General features: G+C 44.5%; 1 protein-coding gene across 4 annotated transcripts in view; it reads right to left on the minus strand.

Moving 5' to 3' along the window:
* Positions 1 to 3357: 3357 nt before the first annotated feature.
* The window catches only part of CDON (cell adhesion associated, oncogene regulated), a 150860-nt gene continuing 132689 nt past the window's right edge, over positions 3358 to 21528 (minus strand). For 3 of the 4 annotated variants that reach the window (XM_069948930.1, XM_069948929.1, XM_069948931.1), the window contains 18 exons: positions 21051 to 21320; positions 20795 to 20941; positions 20017 to 20160; positions 19644 to 19925; positions 14985 to 15254; positions 13834 to 14190; positions 11948 to 12192; positions 11694 to 11868; positions 11410 to 11523; positions 9565 to 9768; positions 9299 to 9480; positions 9117 to 9222; positions 8200 to 8322; positions 7885 to 8109; positions 6988 to 7259; positions 6817 to 6896; positions 5038 to 5276; positions 3358 to 3952 (listed from right to left, as the gene is read on the minus strand). In XM_069948930.1, coding sequence (XP_069805031.1) covers positions 3807 to 3952; positions 5038 to 5276; positions 6817 to 6896; positions 6988 to 7259; positions 7885 to 8109; positions 8200 to 8322; positions 9117 to 9222; positions 9299 to 9480; positions 9565 to 9768; positions 11410 to 11523; positions 11694 to 11868; positions 11948 to 12192; positions 13834 to 14190; positions 14985 to 15254; positions 19644 to 19925; positions 20017 to 20160; positions 20795 to 20941; positions 21051 to 21320 — 3581 coding nt within the window. In that variant the 3' untranslated portion in view covers positions 3358 to 3806. The remainder of the gene's footprint in view (positions 3953 to 5037; positions 5277 to 6816; positions 6897 to 6987; positions 7260 to 7884; positions 8110 to 8199; positions 8323 to 9116; positions 9223 to 9298; positions 9481 to 9564; positions 9769 to 11409; positions 11524 to 11693; positions 11869 to 11947; positions 12193 to 13833; positions 14191 to 14984; positions 15255 to 19643; positions 19926 to 20016; positions 20161 to 20794; positions 20942 to 21050; positions 21321 to 21528) is intronic. The other variant, XM_069948932.1, reaches the window with a different exon arrangement.

Consider the following 21528-nt stretch of genomic DNA (forward strand, 5'->3'; position numbering starts at 1 on the left):
CCATAGAGGTTGATGGAGATGTGTTTTTTGATGTTTATGGGAGTTTCCAGTTTTATGTACATAGAGATCATACAATGCTTTAATAGACTTCGTTCTTCAACAAGAAGTGAATAGGACAATCATTGTTTACATCCAGGTGAGGAAAAGCCGTCCTGACCAAGTCCTGCTCTGATTTGTGCTGCTGTCCTGTTTAGATCATGGACAGTAGTAAGAAAGCGCTAGAAGCAATAAATATCAATATATCATGGACGCCAGTCTTTTTGTATCTTCTATTCATTGGCACATACAGTAGAGCGGCATAAATAAACATGCCAGGAGCCCAGGTCGTATATTAGGCATCTGTCTTTTTTAATAACATTATATTACAATATAACCAAATGGATAAAACCCTGACAAACAACAAAATACTACAACAGTAACGATTCTGTACAAATGAAAAAAAGAATATTACAGCTTTTGTTTTTTCTTTCGTAGGAAAATAAAGTCATCTTTCTATGATAAGAAATAACACTTTATACTTTGCAGAAAAAAAAAAAAATAAGAACAAGGCAGCAAGTTCTGAGCGGAGGTCCTGACGCCTGAATGGTCTCCACAGATAGCGTCGTAGATCACATGGGAATCAGAGTATATACAAGATAGGCGGAGGAAAGTGACATAAATAAACCTGTACAATCCTGAAAAGTGCTGTACTATGGGCACATGGAGGATTCTGGGGGAATGGGGTGCAGCTCTGGTAGCTGTGGAACTACAGGTCCCAGACAACCGATTAGGTATGTGCTAAGAGGTATAACATAATGGAAGGATAAACAAACAATATTAAAGGGATATTCTGGTTTTAGTAGGTTATTCTTTGTATAATTAAACATCTTTCTGTATCGTTTCCGCCAAGACCGGTGCTTGCTGTCAGTGAATACGATCTTAATGCACATGTTACAGGCAGGTTTTGCTGTGATAGCTGCACCATAAATCCACTATATCTGGATTTATAAACATCTGCAGGATGTGCATCACAGTCATATATTGCAGCTAATGAAAGGGAAAATTGTCGCTAGAGATGTAAACTTAGGTCTGAGTTTGTGAAACCCTGAAGCTTGGCCTTTGACTCCACGTGGCTGGGAGTCAAATGCCGAGTATTCAGATTCACAAGAACTCCAACTTACTGTAATGGTTGCCCTGCGGCATACAAATCATTGCAATTATAAATGCATAATATACAAAGAATTACAATTTTTTTTGCAGAATTAGGAATATTCCTTTAATATAACTTCATAAATGGACATAGACGACCAGGGACACCTCTACAAGGCTGGATTTCAATGGCTGCCACGTTAGGGCTTATTCACACTATGAAGGCAAATCACATTTTCTGCATTTTTTTTGCTAAATAACTGCATAAAACGCAGCTAAACCACACAGCATCAAGGAGCCCTATTGCAGCAGACATCACGGGCGATTCTAGATCAACCTGAGTTACCCACAGTCGGAAAATGTCCTTTGTGGTATCACCACCACAGGAGTCCTGCTATATAATACCTCTGCCAGCTGCACCAGGTTGTTATTACTAAGCCTCCATGATACCTGAACATAAAGTGATAATATATCCTAGAGCGATCTAGTCTCCTCACCTCCAATATGTCAATTTTTATTGTTAGTCCATTGACTACGGCCTACGTCTCCAGCTGCCCACCTCCTATTAATATATAATTACCATTAGCAAGCCTGCCGGGCTAATAGAAACTCCTGTCATAAATAATAGTACAATAACAAGGGACACTTAGAACAGCGCCATTATAATAAATTACAGATCAGCAGCCGGACAGAAGCTGCACAAAGAGAACGTCTGGAGGCTGAGCGGTCGGTTATTTATTAAAACACTGATATACGGGAAGAGGGTGGTCTTGTTCTTCATGGGTTAATAGGATTTTCTGTGGAGAACACTATACAGTCTATATTGAAATGCACTAGTGAGAAAACGTGCAAAAATAAAAGCTATATACATGAAGCACATGTCATAAACGCAGCCACTTCCATTACTAACATGGAGACAGGGTGTAGATGGGAAACGCAGCTGGCTTCTGTGTATCTAATGGACTGAGAGCCAAGTACCGCAGACAGTGTATGAAACAGTGGTCTCCAACCACAACTCCCAGCATGCCCTGATGGCCAAACCATCTTAACGTACACTGACCATAATACATATCAGACCCTCATATATTAATCAGGCCTTCATTTTAGCCCTATAGACACAGCCCACCATCATTGCACCACATCGTGGGTTAAAATTATACTTTCCCCGTCATGTGAAAATACAGAAATAATTAAAAGGAAAAAAAAAAAAAAAACAAACACAAATGTAAAAGACGAGTCTTCGGCACCTATATACTCCCGGCTGTATACACGTCTGTACAGGACTAGGTGGTTACAGATTATTAGAACAGTCAATTAGTGCATAAGTAATATTAAATAGATATCTTTATATAATTTATTCATATAGAACACAGACAGAGTAAGGACTAAAGTGCTTCTCTCTGCCATCCACGCCTACCCCCCTCCTGTCACGCCTGTCCACCACCTTTGTATGCTGTATTAACACACTGAGAATCAATTGTATTGATAACTTGTTACCAAGTCATCATCTAGCGCACAACCTTTCCACCTATCACATCAGGACTATCGGGGGGACATTATTAAAATCTGTCATGATTGGTTGCACCAAAAGTCATGGGACAGATTATAATTAATCATAAAAAAGGTTAGCTTAAGTAGGCTCTGTTTGTAGATTGGGTGTATTCCCCATCCTCCTCCTCTGATAAAAAGCTGCAGTTGTATAGGTGTATACCATTTTCTTTCTGTATAGGAAAGTGCAGCAGCCTACACTTTCTTAGACTAGGTACAGAAGTCTGATGATCCAGAGAACACAGATCCTGCTTGGATAGGCTGAAATGGGGCAAAGCATCAAACCCGTGGGCCATCCAGCATGGCTGCAGCAGATCAAAAACCATTGCATGCAGCATTTATCTATCCAGTGCAACCACAATGGAGGACAACTGTGCCTGATCACAAAACACATGTGAATATACCCTTCAACTTTGGGGGGGGGGGGGGGGGGAAACAAATACCAACACAGTGTTGACCAAAAGGACACCTTAGCATGGGGCCCTATGGACGAGATGTGTAGATATTCTGGTATTTAGTCGCAACACAGAACTAGAAACTTCATGGAAGGTCAAAGAGCAATTCCAGTCAACTATGGATTCAGTTCCATATTTTTGTTGTTGGGGGGCAGAGAAGTTTTATTCTGGTTGATAGGGGGCGGTATAATGGCATCCGGTGCCATTGTATAACAGATGTTCATGTGTGAGTGGCCAATATTTCTGACCCCCCAAAAAAGCAAAGTGCTCAGTAGGGGGCGACAGTGAGTGCAGAGAAGGCTCCCAACAAAGGGAACATAAAATCTGGTCACCATCCAGTATATAACATATTAGACCATGGGAATGATTGCAGCATCTTGAAGGTTATAATGAATGTGACTGGAATTGCCCTTTCAGACATCTGTGCTGCAGTGAGCGGATCAGCCTGGCACTGGGCACAGTATGGCGGCCTGCACCAAATGGAGATGGTAGATCTCTTTTTACCCTGTAACTGACATTGAGCAGGTAGTATTACGTCAGCACAAGTGATGTGTTCATCCTCATTGACTCCAGGCACAACTTAGTCACGTCGCAATAGGTGAACTTGGCATCTTGTCCACAGGCATGTAATGCTGGTCTTTATAGGAGAAAAAGTAAAGTCCTTTAAGTTTTCATTCACGCTTCTGGTACTGCCTGGGGAAGATCACTGTCTAACGTCCGAGTTTTGTTCTCTTCACAGTTATTTAGGACAGGGGAGAGGACAATAGGAGTTGGTGATGTGGTGGTGCAGCCATCTTCCTTTGTACTTGTACAATCATCACCTGAAAAACAACAATGATGTAGTCACTCCCTGTATTCATCAATAACTTTCCCTATCTTCTCATTCACACCTCCCCTCCAGGGCCTTAAAGAGTTGCCTGTCAGGAATGCACCACAATTACATGTATTGTTAAAGGAAGGGGTTCAGGACTGCCAGACCTCCATTGTCCTTTCCCTATTGAAGAGTATTTAACCTAATCTCCTAAAACATAATGAAAGTTTTCTGCTTGAAAATTCCCACCTATTCAGATCTAGCAGAATAGGAGCAGAATTCGAGCCCTATTGACTTCTATAGGATTCTTCTAGCAGAATCCGCCCCAAGAACCGACATCAATTCTTTGGCCCCGTTCACACTGAGCAAGAATGTCAGAATTCCGCCGCGGAATCCCGCCGTGCTCCAAGTGCTGCTTTGAGCGAATAAGCGCGTCTGCTTATTCGCTTCTCCGCTCAAAGAAATGACATCTCACTTCTTTGAGCGGAGAGCGGCAGCAGCGGAGGAGCACGCGCCCGCTCATTTACTCAAAGCAGCGCTGAGCACAGCGGGATTCCGTTCTAGCTCAGTGTGAGCGCGGCCTTAAGGTGAAAAGCTTGAAAATTCTCTCTGTTCATATTTTACCGGAGGAATTTCAAGTGGAAATTAACAGCGGATTCCGCTTCAAATTTCTCAGTGTGCACATACCCTTGGGGCCCTTGCACACCAAGTAAAAGAGGCTGAATTTGCGAGTGGAGTCCGCCTGTAATTCTGCCTGTCGTATTTCTCTTGCGTCTCTCCTCTGAAAGAATGAACATGGTAATTCTATGAGTGGGGCGGAGAGGCACCAGAGAAATTCCATTGAAGAAATACGACAGGCAGAATTACGGGCAGACTCCACTCTTTTTTTTCTCAGTCTTTTACCAAACCACAACTGTCCTCTGTTCAACCATGAGAGCGTTCTTTTACCAAACCACAAGACCACTGTGCTCTTACTCAAAGTTGTCTCTCTATGTTCTCTCTGCAGTTGTGCTATTCCGATCACCATATAAATTACTGACCCTCTTAGCATCGCCAGCAGTCGCACAACAGACAGTGGCCCATTAAGGCAGGTACCTTCATGTGAGCCCGCTTCTAGGTCCTGCATCCCGTCATGGTGTGAGGAATGTGGTAGTGTCTGTACACCTTGTTCTTTAAGTTGCACCTCTGATTCTGGTGCACACTCAGGTTCTCCAGACGTCACATTGCTGGGCACAGACTCCGGAGAGGGTGGTTTGTTTTCTTGGGTCTCCTCTTGGTACGGAGTCCTGGCTGTACCATTGCTGCTGTAAGAGTCATTGATTTTGTTAAAACACCTGAGAGAAAAGAAGAAACAATATATTGTAATATTCTTCTAGTCAGCTGGCTGCTATAGTGAGGAGTATACAATCAGAAAGCCTACAAAGAAGGTCACAATTTAGAGGTCATCTTAACCAAATGTGTCTTGTCTGTCAAAGGCAATGAGATGACTAATGGCAACATGGTCGTCAAGATTAAAGGGGTACTCGGGGCTACTCAAACATTTTTTTTTTGCTTGTACATTTATACAGATGATCCGATTCCCCTGTGTGCTGTATATACTTATAAACTCTATACAGTACCCAGGAAAAGCTGTCTGTCTCTATACAGTCACAGTGTGACAGCCTCTGCATGGCAATCACCGCTCACTGGGCAGAGGCAGCCGCACACATTGATCATGTCGGGCAGCTCCCCTGGGTACTGTATATAAGACTATACAGTACATGGGGGGACCCTATAGCACCGTACTGCAGCACTTGATCATAGCAGGGGATCCGGAACTGCAGGGCTTAGACAGCCCGCCACATACGTTGGTGGCAGCAGAGAGGGGCCTGTGTCACCCTTATATAAAATTACTATACATATTTTCACAAAGGGATATAACTTTATAAGCAATGTATTAGTAAAAAAGATACATAATTTTGTTTTGAGTTCCTTTAAACATAAACAGAACATAACCCTTACATCAACACTAATCTTAACCTTGGTCCTGACCTAGGAACAAACCCAAACTCCACTCCTGGCTCTAAGTCCCAAGCAAAGTGCCAGGCCTCAACCAATGTCGTGGTTAATGTCCCAGTAACCAACAAACTTCCAGTTCCATTACTTGTTCCTAGGCCCAACCATAAGCTTACCACCAGTCTGAACAACATCAATAGATCGAATCCGAATCGTAAACCAGTTTGTGGCTCCAGCATCATTAAAAGGGAATCTGGTTTATGCTGCCTTCAATGAGGGCAAATGCATTGAACAAAACAATGTATTACTTACATCATTCTGTTCAGCCATGTTCCTATTATGCAGGAGAATGAGCTGCATGGCCCTCCCCCCAGCTGCTAACCGACAGCTGTCTGCCTATATAGAGTATAGATAGACAACTGCCAATCAGCAGCAGGTGGGCAGAGGGAGCTGCTGCTCATGAATATCCAGGACTACTGAGCACACGCACATAATTAAGAGGATTAGTTTGCAGTCCTCATTCAGGAGGATATACATAAGTGATACATCATTCTGTTCAGCTTATCTGTCACTAGTTTATGTTACCCTTAGATCAGACAGTATAAGCCTTTTATATAAATACAGGATTCATTGATATTACAGATCCGTCCTTATCAAGATTTAAGATGTTGACCATAATTATCCAAATAAATCACTGAAACAAGTACTCGAGTGTCACCTCTGTGCCATATACAACATGGCTTGGTTAGGAATCGGCTTGTAAGCAATGTTATCTATTAATATATATATATATATATATATATATATATATATATATATATATATATATATATATATATATATATATATATATGACCTGGTGGTGTCTAAGAAACCAACCTGTTATTGTTGCAGCAGTTTCTGCAGTTGCGGCACTCTGATGGGTCCATCTGGGGTATGGAAGAATATATAACACCGCCCTACAATACATAAGAGCACCAACATCATGGACTGTATGGAGATATATAAAACACTATGCCATGCAGGGTAACATTATAACACTGCACCTACATTGCTGATACTATGTGGTAAGTGCTCATAGTCCGGACAAGTCCCCTTTAGAGAATTAGGGCAGGTGGGATATAATTCTCCATTCAGGATGCCGTTCACTCCATTATGGACACTGTGGTGCATGTGGGGGCAGCCATTGGTGATAGTCCCATTTCCCATATATCCTCCATGAATGTTCCCATTGATCAGACTTGTTCCCGGTAAGGTGGTATATTCAATCATCTGTCCATTGAGATCCGACCCTTGGTAAAGGTATCCGGGAGGCTCAAACTCTATGGAAAGAATAATCAGATTGTTACATACATCATGTAAACTTTGCTTGTTTTAGGGATTATAAAGGGGTTGTCCAGCAAAAATCTTCTTCTTTCAAATCAACTGGTTTCAGAAAGTTGTATAGATTTGTAATTTACTTCTATTTAAGAATCGCAAGTCTTCGCATACTTATCATCTGCTGTATGTCCTGCAGGAAGTGGTGTATTCTTTCCAGTCTGACACATTGCTCTCTGCTGCCACCTCTGTCCATGTCAGGAACTGTCCCGAGCAGCGGCAAATCCCCATAGAAAACCTTATCTGCTCTGGACAGTTCCTGTCTCCGACAGAGGTGGCAGCAGAGAGCACTGTGTCAGACTGAAAAGAATACACCACTTCCTGCAGGACATACAGCAGCTGATAAGTATGGGAAGACTTGAGATTTTTAAATAGAAGTAAAATACAAATCTATATAATTTTCTGAAATCAGTTGATTTGAAAAAAAGTATATATTTTCGCCGGAGTATCCCTTTAAGGCTTATGTACATACATTACATATCCTAAATTATACTCCAGAGCTGCACTCACTATAAAGATATCTCTACTTAGTAACTGCTCGTAAATTAGCTAAGAAGTATAAGAACTTACTGTGCAGGAGACTCTGCTGCCGGTGCTTCAGAAGACATATAGCGATGAAGGTCATGAGGATCAGCACCATTCCTCCTAGCACACAGCCTACGATCACATAGAGCATGTCTCCACTCCGGGCCAGTGTACTGGATGAGCTGGAGCCGCCTGATCCGACTCGCTCTATCACAGCTGGCGTACTGAGCTCCAACACCGGGTACTCCGAGGCTCCAGGACTCCTGCGGGCTGTCATACAAAGCAAAGTTATATAGGATGATTGATAGACTGATATTTGGTGGTCTTGGTCCTGTCCCACACCCTAAGCTATCTTCTTACCCTTAGTTTCGCACATCATGACGTTACTGTAGTCGCTGGCCCCCCGTTCGTTGAAGCACTGCATTTTGATATCATAGGAGGTCTCTGGCTGCAGATGACTTATCCGGTGTTCCTGTTTTGTTCCTATTATTGTAAAGAAAGTTAAACTTTTGGTTCGGTGTTCATTTCTGCTCTATAGGTCTCTATATTTTAAAGGAGAAGTCCGGTGAATTTGTGAAGTATTGTATTGCCCTCCAAAAGTTATACAAATCATCAATATACACTTATCACTGGAAATGCTTATAAAGGGCTTTTTTTCTGCATTTACTACTGCATCAAGGCTTCACTTCCTGGATAACATGGTGATGTCACTTCCTGGATAATATGGGGATGTCACTTCCTGGATAATATGGGGATGTCACTTCCTGGATAACATGGTGATGTCACTTCCTGGATAACATGGTGATGCTACTTCCTGGATAACATGGTGATGTCACCTCCTGGATAATATGGGGATGTCACTTCCTGGATAACATGGTGATGTCACTTCCTGGATAACATGGTGATGACCCGACTCCCAGAGCTGTGCGGGCTGTGGCTGCTGGAGAGGATGATGGCAGGGGGATACTGAGGGACACAGGGCACTGGAGGGACATCCCCCTGCCATCATTCTCTCCAGCAGCCACAGCCCGCACAGCTCTGGGAGTTGGGTCGTGACATCACCATCTTATCCAGGAAGTGACATCACCATGTTATCCAGGAAGTGAAGCCTTGATGCAGCAGTAAGTGCAGGGAAAAAAGCACTTTATAAGCATTTCCCGTAATATGTGTATATTGGTAATTTGTATAACTTTTGGGGGGCAATAAAATACTTGAATAAAAATTTCGCCGGACTTTTCCTTTAAGAATGGTGTCTCTGAGCTCGGGGCTGCACTCACCTTCCACCACATCCCTCTTGTAGTCGCTGTCATTGTCGCTGTCCGTGGGGCGGTAGTAGATATAGAAGCCTTGGATGGGGGTGTTGTTATTGTTTGCCGGAATGTACTGAAAACACAGAAGAACAATAAGACACCCCCATACACCTCATGTAAGAAGAAATTAGAAGGGGAACGTTACTCACCGTCCACTTCAGTATGATATCTGTGTCGGTCAATGCCTCTGTGTGATCAATACGAGGGCCGATGATCAGCGGGTTGGGGAGAGGGCTGCTGTATGCGACTACTTGATAAGGTCGGGACACTGCGCTGCGCCGGCTCTCCCCATACGTATTGATGGCGATGACCCGGAATTTATACATGGCTCCTGTGAAGAAGAGTACAGGTACTCAGCAGGTTATAACACCCACATGGGTTCAGGTCACGGCTACTGGCAGCCGATGTTATATACCTGGCTCCAGGCTGGAGACCTCCACTGACAGCTTAGACGGGGGGATGTTCTCTGCAGCCATCATCCAGTGCTTCTCTGCTGCTTTCTTATACTCCACCTTGAAGGAGGTTATTGGAGAGCCTCCGTTTGCTCTTGGAATCCACGTCACATAGACGGAGGTCTGAGATGCGGTGGAGATAGTGGGACGGTCGGGGGCTTCAGGAACTAAAGGGGGAGATGAACAAAATGAAAATGAATGCAAGAAAAGTGAAGGAGTTATCCAGGATTAGAAAAACACTGATGCTTTCTTGCAAAAACAGCGCCGCCCTCGTCCACAAATTGTGTGTGGTGTTATAACTGAGCTCTATTCGCTTTAATGGAACTGAGCTCCAATACCACACCCCAATAGGACAAGAGTGGTGCTGTTTCTGGAAGAAAGCAGCCATGTTTTTCTAATGCTGGATAAAAACGTTAATACATGAACATTATCACCAGATCACCATTGCATCTGCAGCATCATTAAACTTATCACGACTCCACTCCTTTCCCCTCTCGTATGTTGTATGCCCCATCCCTGCCATATCACCCCATCAGTAACACACACTCCCCAATGCAAGCCATTTCCTTACTTTGCAATGCCAACCTGCCTTCCCTATTGTGATTCTATCCAGAGTATACCAGACTTAATTTTTTTTACAATAAAATAAATGCATGAATCCTCAATTTCCCAAGGTCACTAGGGTCAACAACAACAACATGTAGGTGAACCAATTATCAGGGCCAAAAATACGAGCCTTCATGTCTATTTATTCTTTTGCAAAACCAGTGCCTTAGATGCAATGCCAACCTGCCTCATCTACTGTGTTAGCAACCCAACTGCATCCATTTCAGCTTAGTTTTCTAGTTATTTATTACATCAAATACATGACTCCTCAGTTCCCCGAGTACACTAGGGTGCACAATAACACATGGATGATGGGGTCCACAGGGATGACATAATTATACCACTGTATAGGGTTAGTAACAGGAGAGGGGATGGGGATGGGCATGGCGATCATCATGTCCGTCACAGCAGATACTTACACAATCCCCTTGGACACAGAGAGCAAAAGTAAGCAAGAAACAAAGAGAAGGATTAATAAGGAGAGGAAAGAGTTAAATACACACCAAATATAACACGTCAGGAAAGTAACCACCAACTCAGTGCTGTGTGTTACAGTGATGGCCTGGTCCGGACACAGCCATAGGTTAATGCTACTGTCTTCTGTTATATGGCATGTTAAAGGGCCTGTTGTAGCCTAACAGAATACAGTCTATTGCCTGCTGTTATCAGCCATCTCAGGCTGACTGTAGGACAGGTACGCCACCTATTGCTCCCACTTATATATCGTAGCCACGGCCAGTACAGTGTGGGATTTTCCTTTAAAGCAAACGTGCGACCAGGTGTATCTTTTTTTTAATACATCAGCCAATTGACGCTGGTGCCGGGATCTCCGTGGCATGATCCTATTTTATTTTTTTTTTCCAAACGCCGCCCAGTTCCTGCGCTCTAGGCAGTTCCCCTCTGTGGCGCAGCTCTAGTAGAATCAATGGAGCCGCATCACAGAGGGGAGGGGATATGGTCACACGGGGGGGGGGGGGGGGCGCGGATCTGCCCCCAGGGGCATAGAGAAAGGCACAGAGTGTGGGAATCGGACGCCTCGTCAAAAAAAAGGACCGCACCACCGAAATCCCCGGGCCAGCACCGATTGCCTAATGTTTTTTTTTAAAGAGAGAGACAGTGATGTACCCAATGGCAGATTCACTTTAAGATGAATGAGTCTCTGCGGAAGCCGGTAATAGAACTGGACTGGGATGGAGACTCACCACTGCTGTGTCGGAAAGAGTCTGTCTGCACCAGCCCAAAGTTGGAATTGAATTGCTTACGTCCGCCAACTGGAGGAGAAGGAGCCTGGGTGTTTTTGGAAGACAAGCTCCTCTCTGCACAAAACAAAGAACATTATGAAGTAAGAAATAGTGGGGGTGATAGTCCGTACAGGCTGCTGCTACATGTGCACAAAGCATCCAGAACGGGGGAACTAAACGGTTACATCTGCTTACATGGCAGCATTCACATTTCTGATCCTGAAGGATCAGTACAGAAGAGTCACCTTTGCTGGTTCGGAATGTGAGCATAGCAGGTTGGCCCTCCCCCGCTGCGTTCCTGGCCACCATCAGCACCTCATACAGGCTGGATGGATCGAGTTCTTTAAGATGGAACTCGTTCTCGCTGGCCGGCACACGTATGGAGTTCCACATTCCCGCCACATTTCCATCATCATCCAACTATGGAGGGGAGAAAGATAATGTTATAACCTGCAGAGTCACGCTTACTACCAGTATAGTAGTATGTATCGGCACTCACCTTTCGATAACGCACAAAGTACGCATTTATTGGCAGACCGCCATCCCTCCCTGATCTCCACACCAAGTAGTACATATCCGGCTTGGGGGACTGTGGCGGGCTGAGGATGATGGGAGCTTCAGGTAACATGGCGCCATTGACTGGCTTGTCTGTCGGGGCAGTGCTGGCCGGGGCAGGGTCTTCAGTGCTCCAGGTGACACCAGAGGGGGCCACATCAGAACGTATTGTGCTCATCTCATAGGGAACTGCAGGATTAGATGCAACAAGTCAAACCCATTCTATACAACAGTCTATGTCAACCCTTTCTACAGTCCTGCAATGTAAGTGACGCCATATTGGCAGTCACCCAGCTGCCCCACACATGGGGGTAGGGAATGTATCAGTGTTTAAATACACCATGTAGGAAAGCTGGGCGACACTCACGTTGGTGACTATATTGGCTGTTGCCCACCTATTCTGGGCACTTAAGAACATATCTCCCTAGTAATATATAAGAGCAGGGGATGTATAATTGTCTATCTGGGTAGGTATGCTGATCTGGAGTCTAGAAAAGCTGGGTGGCACCCATTAAAGAAATTCTGGAAGGTAGCCATCCAGACTGTCATTCAGCAGTCCTAGAATCCTGACATACTGCTCGGTGATACATAGTGGCAGAAAATTCATCAATGATCAGCTAAACTTATTTGCCATTCAGAAGTCTGAGAAAGCTGAGTAGCAATCCCAATGTAAAGTCTAATAACTAGCTGTCCCAGAGTCCTGAAAGGCAAATCTGCTCAGTAATACATAAGGGTAAGGGATGCATCACTGTCCAACTAGGTTGATATGCCATTCAGAAGTCTGGGAAAGCTGGATTCCAATGGGAGGTAGAGTAACAGCCATATAGGTTGTCACCCAGCTGTTCAAAACATGGGATCAGGGACTGCATTGTTGTCTTACTAAGCAGCTATGCCATTCAGGAGTCTAGGAAAGCTGGGTGGTGCCAGGGAAGGGGCCTGTGATAGAAGCCATATTTATTGTCTTACAGCTGTGCTGGAGCCAGATATGCCTGGGGATACACGTAAGGAGGGAATTCATCGATTTGCTATTCAGAAGAGTAAAAAAGCTGGGTGGTAATCCCAATGCGATGTATCATGGCAACCTTCCAGTTTAACATCCAGCTGTCCGAGAGTCCTGAACGGCACATTGGCCTGTAATGCACAGGAATAGGGGGGTATATCACTGCCAGAGAAAAGCTGGGTGTAATGGCTGCCACATGGGTTGTCACCCAGCTTTCCCAGCTGGAGATATAACCGGGAAGCAGCTGTATACAATTTGTATGCACTGGAGGATGACTCACGGGTTATATGTAGGGGCGCTATAATTGTAGCTGGGCACGTATGCGCTATTCATACCGCCGTACACAACCAAGTTTATTTTACTTAGAAACCCGCACACAAATAAAGCGAGCGGCATGAATCACATCTGCAGACGGAAACTGGTGGTAAGAGGTTCCCAGCATTGGCCGCCTGTAAGGCCGTGAAAATACCATTAACAAACAGAGAGGCCAGTATGAGACGCGTATAAAAAGGCGCCTAGAGACGTTCAACTTTTCCACACCGGAGTTCAACAGGCTTGCTGGACGTGCGGGGGCCGCACATGAAGGTCGCATTGTTACCCGGCCCACGGAGTACAAATCTGGCAGGTGGGGCAGGGATGCACGAGAATAAAGGTGTCAGTGACCGATATTATACCGGGTGTGACCACAAAAAGATGCAGTACAACGGCCAAGAGGAGGCGCAATACAGTTCTATCTTACAGAGTAGGACAGACCTAAATACCATAGACAGTATAGTGTCATTCACATCCAACGTTACGATCAAGTACGTGCATAAAGGAGGACAACTTACCGACCGTCAGAGTGGCTTCTGCTCGGGTCCAGCCAAACTGATTGGATGCCTCACAGATGTATTTCCCAGCATGCTGCACTGTGACTGCCGGAATATACAAGGAGCTGGATCCAGCCTGAGACATGATCACATGTGCAGGGTCCTGGCCCGAACTGGCCGCAGCCCTGGATTGTGACGCCTTGCGGGGTTTAGGACGCAGGATCTGGGATGGATGACTGCTGATCGCTCCACTGCTGTCGAACCAGCGGATGAAGGGGGTGGGGTGCCCGGTGGCGTTGCAGGTCAGGGTCACCCAGTCTCCATTCACAACACTGACACTTGTAGGGGGCGACACAATGGCCGGTCTGGAGCCGGATTCTAGAAGGAAGCAAATAAGAATGTAATGGGGTGAAAAACAACAATTACAGCTCTATAGGTCACCCAGCTTTCCCAAGATCATAAATGTTAAGCTGCCACATTACAATCTAACATATTGGTTGTTACCAGTCTCATCCCAAAACAAGAAGGGGGGGAGGTGTTGTAAGATAGCCAAGCACCTGTCTGCAGGTTATGTGTTGTATGTGCATGTAATACCTCAACCAACCTGTGGACAGGTGTGGCGCTTTTTTTTTTTGGGGGGGGGGGGGGGGGGGAGCAGCTATGTTTTTATAATCTTGGAGACCCCATTTAAGGATCTTTTTGGATTTTTTATTTTTTATTATTTGCAGGGAATGTCCTCATCACATTCTCCGCCGTCTCCGGTTTCTTGTTATTACTTTATAAGCGGAGAAAGTCCTGATTAAAAGGGTTGTAAAGGTTTCAGGAATTACTAAGGAAAATACTTCTATTATATAGACCAAAAAGGGAAATCCAGCCTCTTCCTGTCTGATACAATCGGATTTCTCACAGTCTATTTTATGGTTTGTTACTCCGTAGTGGAAATCTCATGGCAAGACTCAGATCTGACAGCAGGTGGCGCTGTTGCACTGCAGTATACGGCATAGAACCGCTCACTGCTGGTGACAAGAGGAGAGTTTATATGATACTAACAGACAGAACTGACACACGTCTTATATCAGCCCACAATGTTCTCAGTCAAATATAAAATTTGCAGGAAAATAAGTAATTTTCCTTTAAGAAGTCTATAACCACCAGGTCATACAATAGCCTACCTGACTGTACCCAGAGTCTTGCTGCTGACTGTACAGCCCCCACTCCATTATCCGCCATACACTGGTACATCCCAGAGTCCTCCGCCATCACATTAGCAATGTGGAGTTTGCTTCCCAATGGTCGGAGACGCGAGGAAGGAGAAACCATCTTGGAGTTGTGCAGCCAGGTGATATTAGGAGGTGGGTTCCCCTGTGTCTCACAGATGAAGCTGACGTCACCACCCAGCAGCGCAGACTGGTCCTCAGGGGGGCGCGAGATATACGGGACCTCTAGAAAAGAGAAAGCGAGAAGGAATGGTAAAAATAATTGGAATAAAAACCAATTATAAATAAAGTTAGTAATTAGCTGCAGGGAGGAACAGGAGGACGATTTCTATCACAAATCTACTCCCTATTACACTGAAAGATTATTATGCAAAAAAAAATAAATAAAATGAATCGTTCCATAATCTTTCCATGTGGAGATAAGCGAATTGCTGATCTAAAAGAAACAAATTGATTCTATTGATCTGCGCTCCGCTCATCAAGCCGCTGCTCCACTCCCTGTCGCTCTACCCCAAGTGCCGGGAAAGGCTGGATCCAATCCTGGGAAAAGTTTCCCAGGATTGGATCCAGCTTTTCCCTGGCACTTGGGGTGGAGCGGTAGGGAGCGGAGCAGCGCTGAAAGGCCGGCAGCTTGAGGAGCGGAGCGCAGATCAAACAAATCGTTTTGCTTAGAATAGATCCAAAATTCGCTCATTTTTTTGAAAATTTGTTTATATATCGTTGATTGGGTCTTTTGAGCTGACCATAAAAACATCGCTAATCTTTCGGAGTATGTACGCATCGTCCGCTCGTAATTCAGTAGTTTGTAAATTGGACTATATTGCCATCCTAACTAACCACCATCACTCCATGTATGATGGTGAATGAGTTCAGGTTGTTTGGAAGAGCTCTCGCTTATCGTTAATCAGAGGGGGAAAAAAAAAAAAAAAATAGCTTTGTCTAATAGGACTGTAATTCTTCCAAGACAAAGGCCGAGCATTACTGCGGCGGAGCACCGTCACTGCATGGGACTTAATCACATTGCTATATAATCCTATGTGATCTATTTAAAGGGGTTATCCAGTGCTACAAAAACATATCCACTTTCTTTCAGGGACAACACGACTCTTGTCTCCAGTTCAGGTGCGGTTTGCAATTAAGCTCCATTCACTTCAATGGAAAAGAGCAGCAAAACCCCGCCCAAGCTGGAGATGAGTGGTGCTGTGTCTGGAAGAAAGTGGCCGTGTTTTTGTAGCGCTGGATAACCCCTTTAAAGGAAGCTTACATTATGACATCACACTGCTGCATTAGGGGGTGCTATAACTGCTGTTGTGTTACACCTATGGTCCAGTTCCTGTATGCACCCACATGGTCACACATTACAACCCAAGGTGGTCACATTAAAGTTTTCTGCTCTTAAAGGGGATCTCCTTGATTAGATAAACATGGCTGCCTTTCTTCCAAAGACAGTGCCACTATTCTCTGCTTTACTGTGTCTATTGTTTATTGTAACATTCTCCTGTTCTTTGTTGGATATCTATGTTGTACTGCTTAATGGTGTACAACTGTCTCTAATTGAAAAACTATGTTAAAAATCCAATATATATATTGAAACAAAGACAGTGCCACACCTGAATGGAGACGAGTTGTGATACCACCTGTGGACAGGTGTGAAGCAGTTTCTGAAAGAAAATCAGCCGTTTTTCTAAACCCTGACAACCCCATTGGCCGATTAGTGTCGCTCTAATAGTGTGTCATACGCTTACAAAGGAATCATGCACAAAGCTTAGGGTCTATTTACACAGAAAGATTATCTGACAGATTATCTGCCAAAGATTTGAAGCCAAAGCCAGGAATGGATTTGAGAGGAGGAGAAATCTCAGGCTTTCCTTTATGACCTGATCTCTGTTTATAGTCTGTTTCTGGCTTTGGCTTCAAATCTTTGGCAGATAATCTGTCAGATAATCCTTCTGTGTAAATGGACCATTATATCTATAGGAAGGGTTGATTGGTAAATCAGTGCCGGCAGAGTGCTGGGACATCAATCGCTATGGTGTATAGGAGCAGCTCACACACACGCACTACATATATCCTACAGCTGTCCCTGCTATAAAACAAGCTTTCCTAAAACAACAAGCAGAAGAAAAGAAACAAGACAGGTGTCCTAACCATTTTAGACCAGACACAACAGAAGTGCAGAGTATCTTACGCTACGTTCACTGTCTAGTTCAAATTTATTTATTTTTATTTGTGATCACATGACCACAGCTTCCCTGTGTATCGTCCAGGCTGCAGAGAGTACCTGCACACAGGTCACATTGTGAAACTGTGACTGCGACACCTGGTGACTCCTGTGCTGGTTATGAAAAAGTTAGGATCTATGATCACCATGGCTTATTCTTTATACAATCCAGCGGACACACGCTCATGTGATCACAACCCCCCGCATCCATTACTATGACATGGATTAGAACTCTGCTTTTTCCAATATAGAGAGATTACATGATATGGGAATTTTCCTTGACCTAAATCTCTACAGCGCCCCCTCTGGCTGCAGCCACACAATGACCCATAAAACGGGACCATCTCAGGCCCTGCTTTAGCGCTGGACACACGCGACAACTACTCGTTCAGTACCGGATTAGCAGTGTTGCATTTGATGGAACAGAAAATGAATAAAAAAATTGTGCAAATTCTAAAATGAAGGATTTTCATAAACCATAATATCCATATATTTTCCTACGAGCTGAGAATTTCAGCCCGAGCGCTGTTTTATTGCTGCAGTGACTGGAACCTGGACAAGGTACATAAAATCACATTATTAATATAGGGCTGGCGCGAATGGAAGAAAACCACTCCGGTGCCAAAAAGAGCGGGGGACCGCCGCAACTCGCCAATTCTGGAGGTGACACGTTCCTGCATTGTGTAGGGTTACAGGGCCAGAGCACTAGAGGTGACTATAGATCCGAGCCCTGAGATTTCTCGAGTGGGGGGGGGTAATTGATGTGATCAGGAGGTGGTATAATTCTCCGGCTTTAGGAGCCGTCTCTATGTGATTAATGTTGGACTTTGCTCTGCGGACATAATGCCAACTGGGCCCTCCATGCGCCCCATCCATCACCAAGACACCTTGTCTAACATAATCGAGGGCTTGTTGTGGTGGCAACGGGAACGTGCCAGCAAGGATGTGTGTTTTCTGCTGCCAGCTGCACAGGGTCGCCATGCCAAAGTAATGAGTGTGTCTATTACATAAGCCGGGAAATAAATCCAGATAATTGCAGAGTTCAGACCGCAACGTCGACATAGAAAATACATAAAATGTAAAGTAGTTTCCAAAAAATATATAGAAAGTGGAATATATCAGATAGGAAATAAGACTCCTCCATTGCAGCCTATGAGGCCACATGTGGCGGGTATTGTAAGTTATGGCATGGGGCGGGGGAGGTGTTAATGAATGGAACATTAAGAAATTAGCAGAAGGTAAGATGTTATTAGGCTTCTTAAAGGGACCTGTCACCAGGAGAGGCCCCTATGAGCTATGAACTAGTGAGGATCCCTTCTGCTCTGTTTCAGGGGTCAGCATGCAGGATACTATAGGAGAAGTCTTAAAAAAACAATAACAAAAAAAAAAGGGAGTCCTGGATCTTTGCACTGATTGCTAATAGAAGGCGGTCACAGTCATAGACACAACTGTAACGAAACTAGTGTCCTGTCGGTAAACATCCACAGTGCAGAGGGAAAAGGGAACAAACATCCACAGTGAAGGGGGAAAATGGAACTCCTGAAATTCAAAGGGTTCACTTATTTATTCTTGCAATCATAAGTACTTTCAGAAGATTTCTCTGACCCAACTTTTACTAAGGGTTTATTCATCTTTATGTGACTTGTGGAGATACTCCCCCAGTATAAGTTGTGACCCTACAGATGACGGAGGCCTCTGTATACACTCATCCCCTTGGACATTCCATCTCAAACAATTGGAACTTTAGTGTTTTGCTTTATGTAACACCACACAGGAGTCGACAGATCCTACCTACTACACTAAACTTTTTGTTCGCGGGCCTCATTAAATGATCCATGTTGATGCAAGGGTTTCACCAACAAACGCATACTACTACGCAGTGCCAGATACTGCTGTGCAGTGCACATAATATCCCGAAGCAGCACCTAATCAGCACCATAGTGCAGAAATAAATACTTCTCCATCTGTATAAACCAATAATACACGTCACCAATACATACTGCTCCACCTGTATAATCCAACACCACGCTACATCAATACATACTGCTCCTCCTGTATAATCCAACACCACCCTACACCAATACATACTGCTCCTCCTGTATAATCTAACACCACGCTACACCAATACATACTGCTCCACCTGTATAATCCAACACCACACTACATCAATACATACTGCTCCACCTGTATAATCCAACACCGCACCAATACAGACTGCACCAATAAATACTGCTCAACCTGTATAACCCTCTACACTACACCACCCAGGAGACCTGACAGATTTTCTATATTACCCTCAAATTGCATAATTTTGTGAATACAATCAGGAGTGTCACAATATAAATATAAACATTTTAGATATAACACAAGATATGATGAGTCCTGGTTCTCACCTAGCACTGTGATTGTATAATTGACAAGAGCGATTTCCAGAGGTCCATGTCCCATCTGACAGGAGTAGTTACCCCCATCCATGGCTTCCACATCCTCAATCACTAGATGGTTGTACCACAGTTTTCTCTGTCTGTCTGACACAGCATCTCGTCCATCTTTATACCAGTGAACATCGCCCGCTCCTCCGCCCGCACATTCCAGGGTCACCGAGTCATGCAGATGTATAGACAACTTGTGCGCAATGACCGGCGCCACGACATTGGCATCATCCTGGGACGGATCTGGACGTACAAGAAATGAAGCCATTAAAAGTGATAGATCACTTGACATGAGGGCCACAGGTCCGTCCACCCTCCAGCATATGCTACTCACCACTTATAGACAGTTTATAGACTGAGGGGCTTATTCTCCGCTCATGGGTCATTGGATTATAGGCTGCACATCGATAGGTTCCTCGGTCCTCTAATGAAACGTTGAGAATTTGCAAATTTCCTGAGGGTAAGATCAGGTACTTCTCTAAAAAACATAAAAAAATATGTCGTTATTATATGTATTGGCAATTGACAGCCACCATACACGAGTGGGTACAGTCACCATACATAAGTGGGTACAGCCACCATACACGAGTGGTTACAGCCACCATACATAAGTGGGTACAGCCACCTAACGTCTAAGGTGTGTGGGGACGTTAAGACGTACCCGATATTTTCACTTCCTCCAAGGCTTTATTGTAAAGACTATTCCAATACTGAATGGCTCCATTTGTCTGAATTTCAACCCAAAGAGTTAGACATGACATATAGGTCTATTAGGCTTTAAGGGGCTCTCTAGCTGTTACAAAACTACAACTCCCATCATGCCCTGATAGTCCTTTGTGTGTTCCTCTGGTGGGTGCATCCTATTCTCCAACTTGTGACTCTGCAGCTGCCCTTGCGCCTGTCATTGGCTGAACTGGTAGGTCCTGCCCCCGCACACTCATCTCAGAAGCAGGAAGAGGGTCGGGGAATGGACAGAGCCAAATAGGAGCAGCGGGGCACTGGGGCTGGTAAGTGTGTTTTTGTAAGGGACCCGGACAATATAAATTTTTATCCTTGGGCTGAAATATCCCTTTAAATGGGCTGGTCTTAAAAGTGGTCCTATAGTCACCCACCTGTGGATTGGTCCAGCCATTTCCCCTTCACTTTATACTGGATCTGAGCAGGAGGCACACTATGGGGAGCGCTGCAGTTAAGGATCACGCTGTGTCCTTCCTCCGCCACTATTGTAACTTTCAAGGAGTTTGTAAACTCTTCCAGATCTGTAAAACAGTAATAGAGAAAGTTATATCCCAAACTTTAGGGCTCCCCCATATAAGATCTCATCTGATTAATGTAGGGGGCATCTCAGCGCTGCGCCTCAGTACTCACATGCCATAGACACGGCTGCGGGGGCACTGATGATAGAGCCGGCACTAGAGTTAATCAGACATTGATATTGTCCAACGTGCTGGGGAGCAAGAGCCGGGATGGTCAGGTGCCCAGGATGAACGTCCACATCGTGTCTCCTATCCAACAACTCTCCATTAAATAACCATGAGATCTGTGGCCGTGGCGTCTCTGTAGAACAAAACAAGGTCACCTTTCCCCCCGGCTTCTGGACAGTGGAGAGGGGTTCCGATGAAAAGCGAGGTGTCACATCTATGGGAAGAAAGAATTATAGATCTGTTATAATGATTGTGAGGTGGGGAGCAAAAGTAGTGGTAGTATATAGCCTTATATTAGTAGTACAGGATCAACCACGGGTAGAGTTATCTACAGAGATTAACCTGGTTATATGTATATGAGCTGCACTCACTATCCTGCTGGTGGGGTCACTGTGTACATACATTACATTACTTATCCTGTA

The sequence above is a fragment of the Dendropsophus ebraccatus genome, chromosome 12 (assembly GCF_027789765.1).
Source record: "Dendropsophus ebraccatus isolate aDenEbr1 chromosome 12, aDenEbr1.pat, whole genome shotgun sequence".
NCBI lineage: Eukaryota > Metazoa > Chordata > Amphibia > Anura > Hylidae > Dendropsophus > Dendropsophus ebraccatus.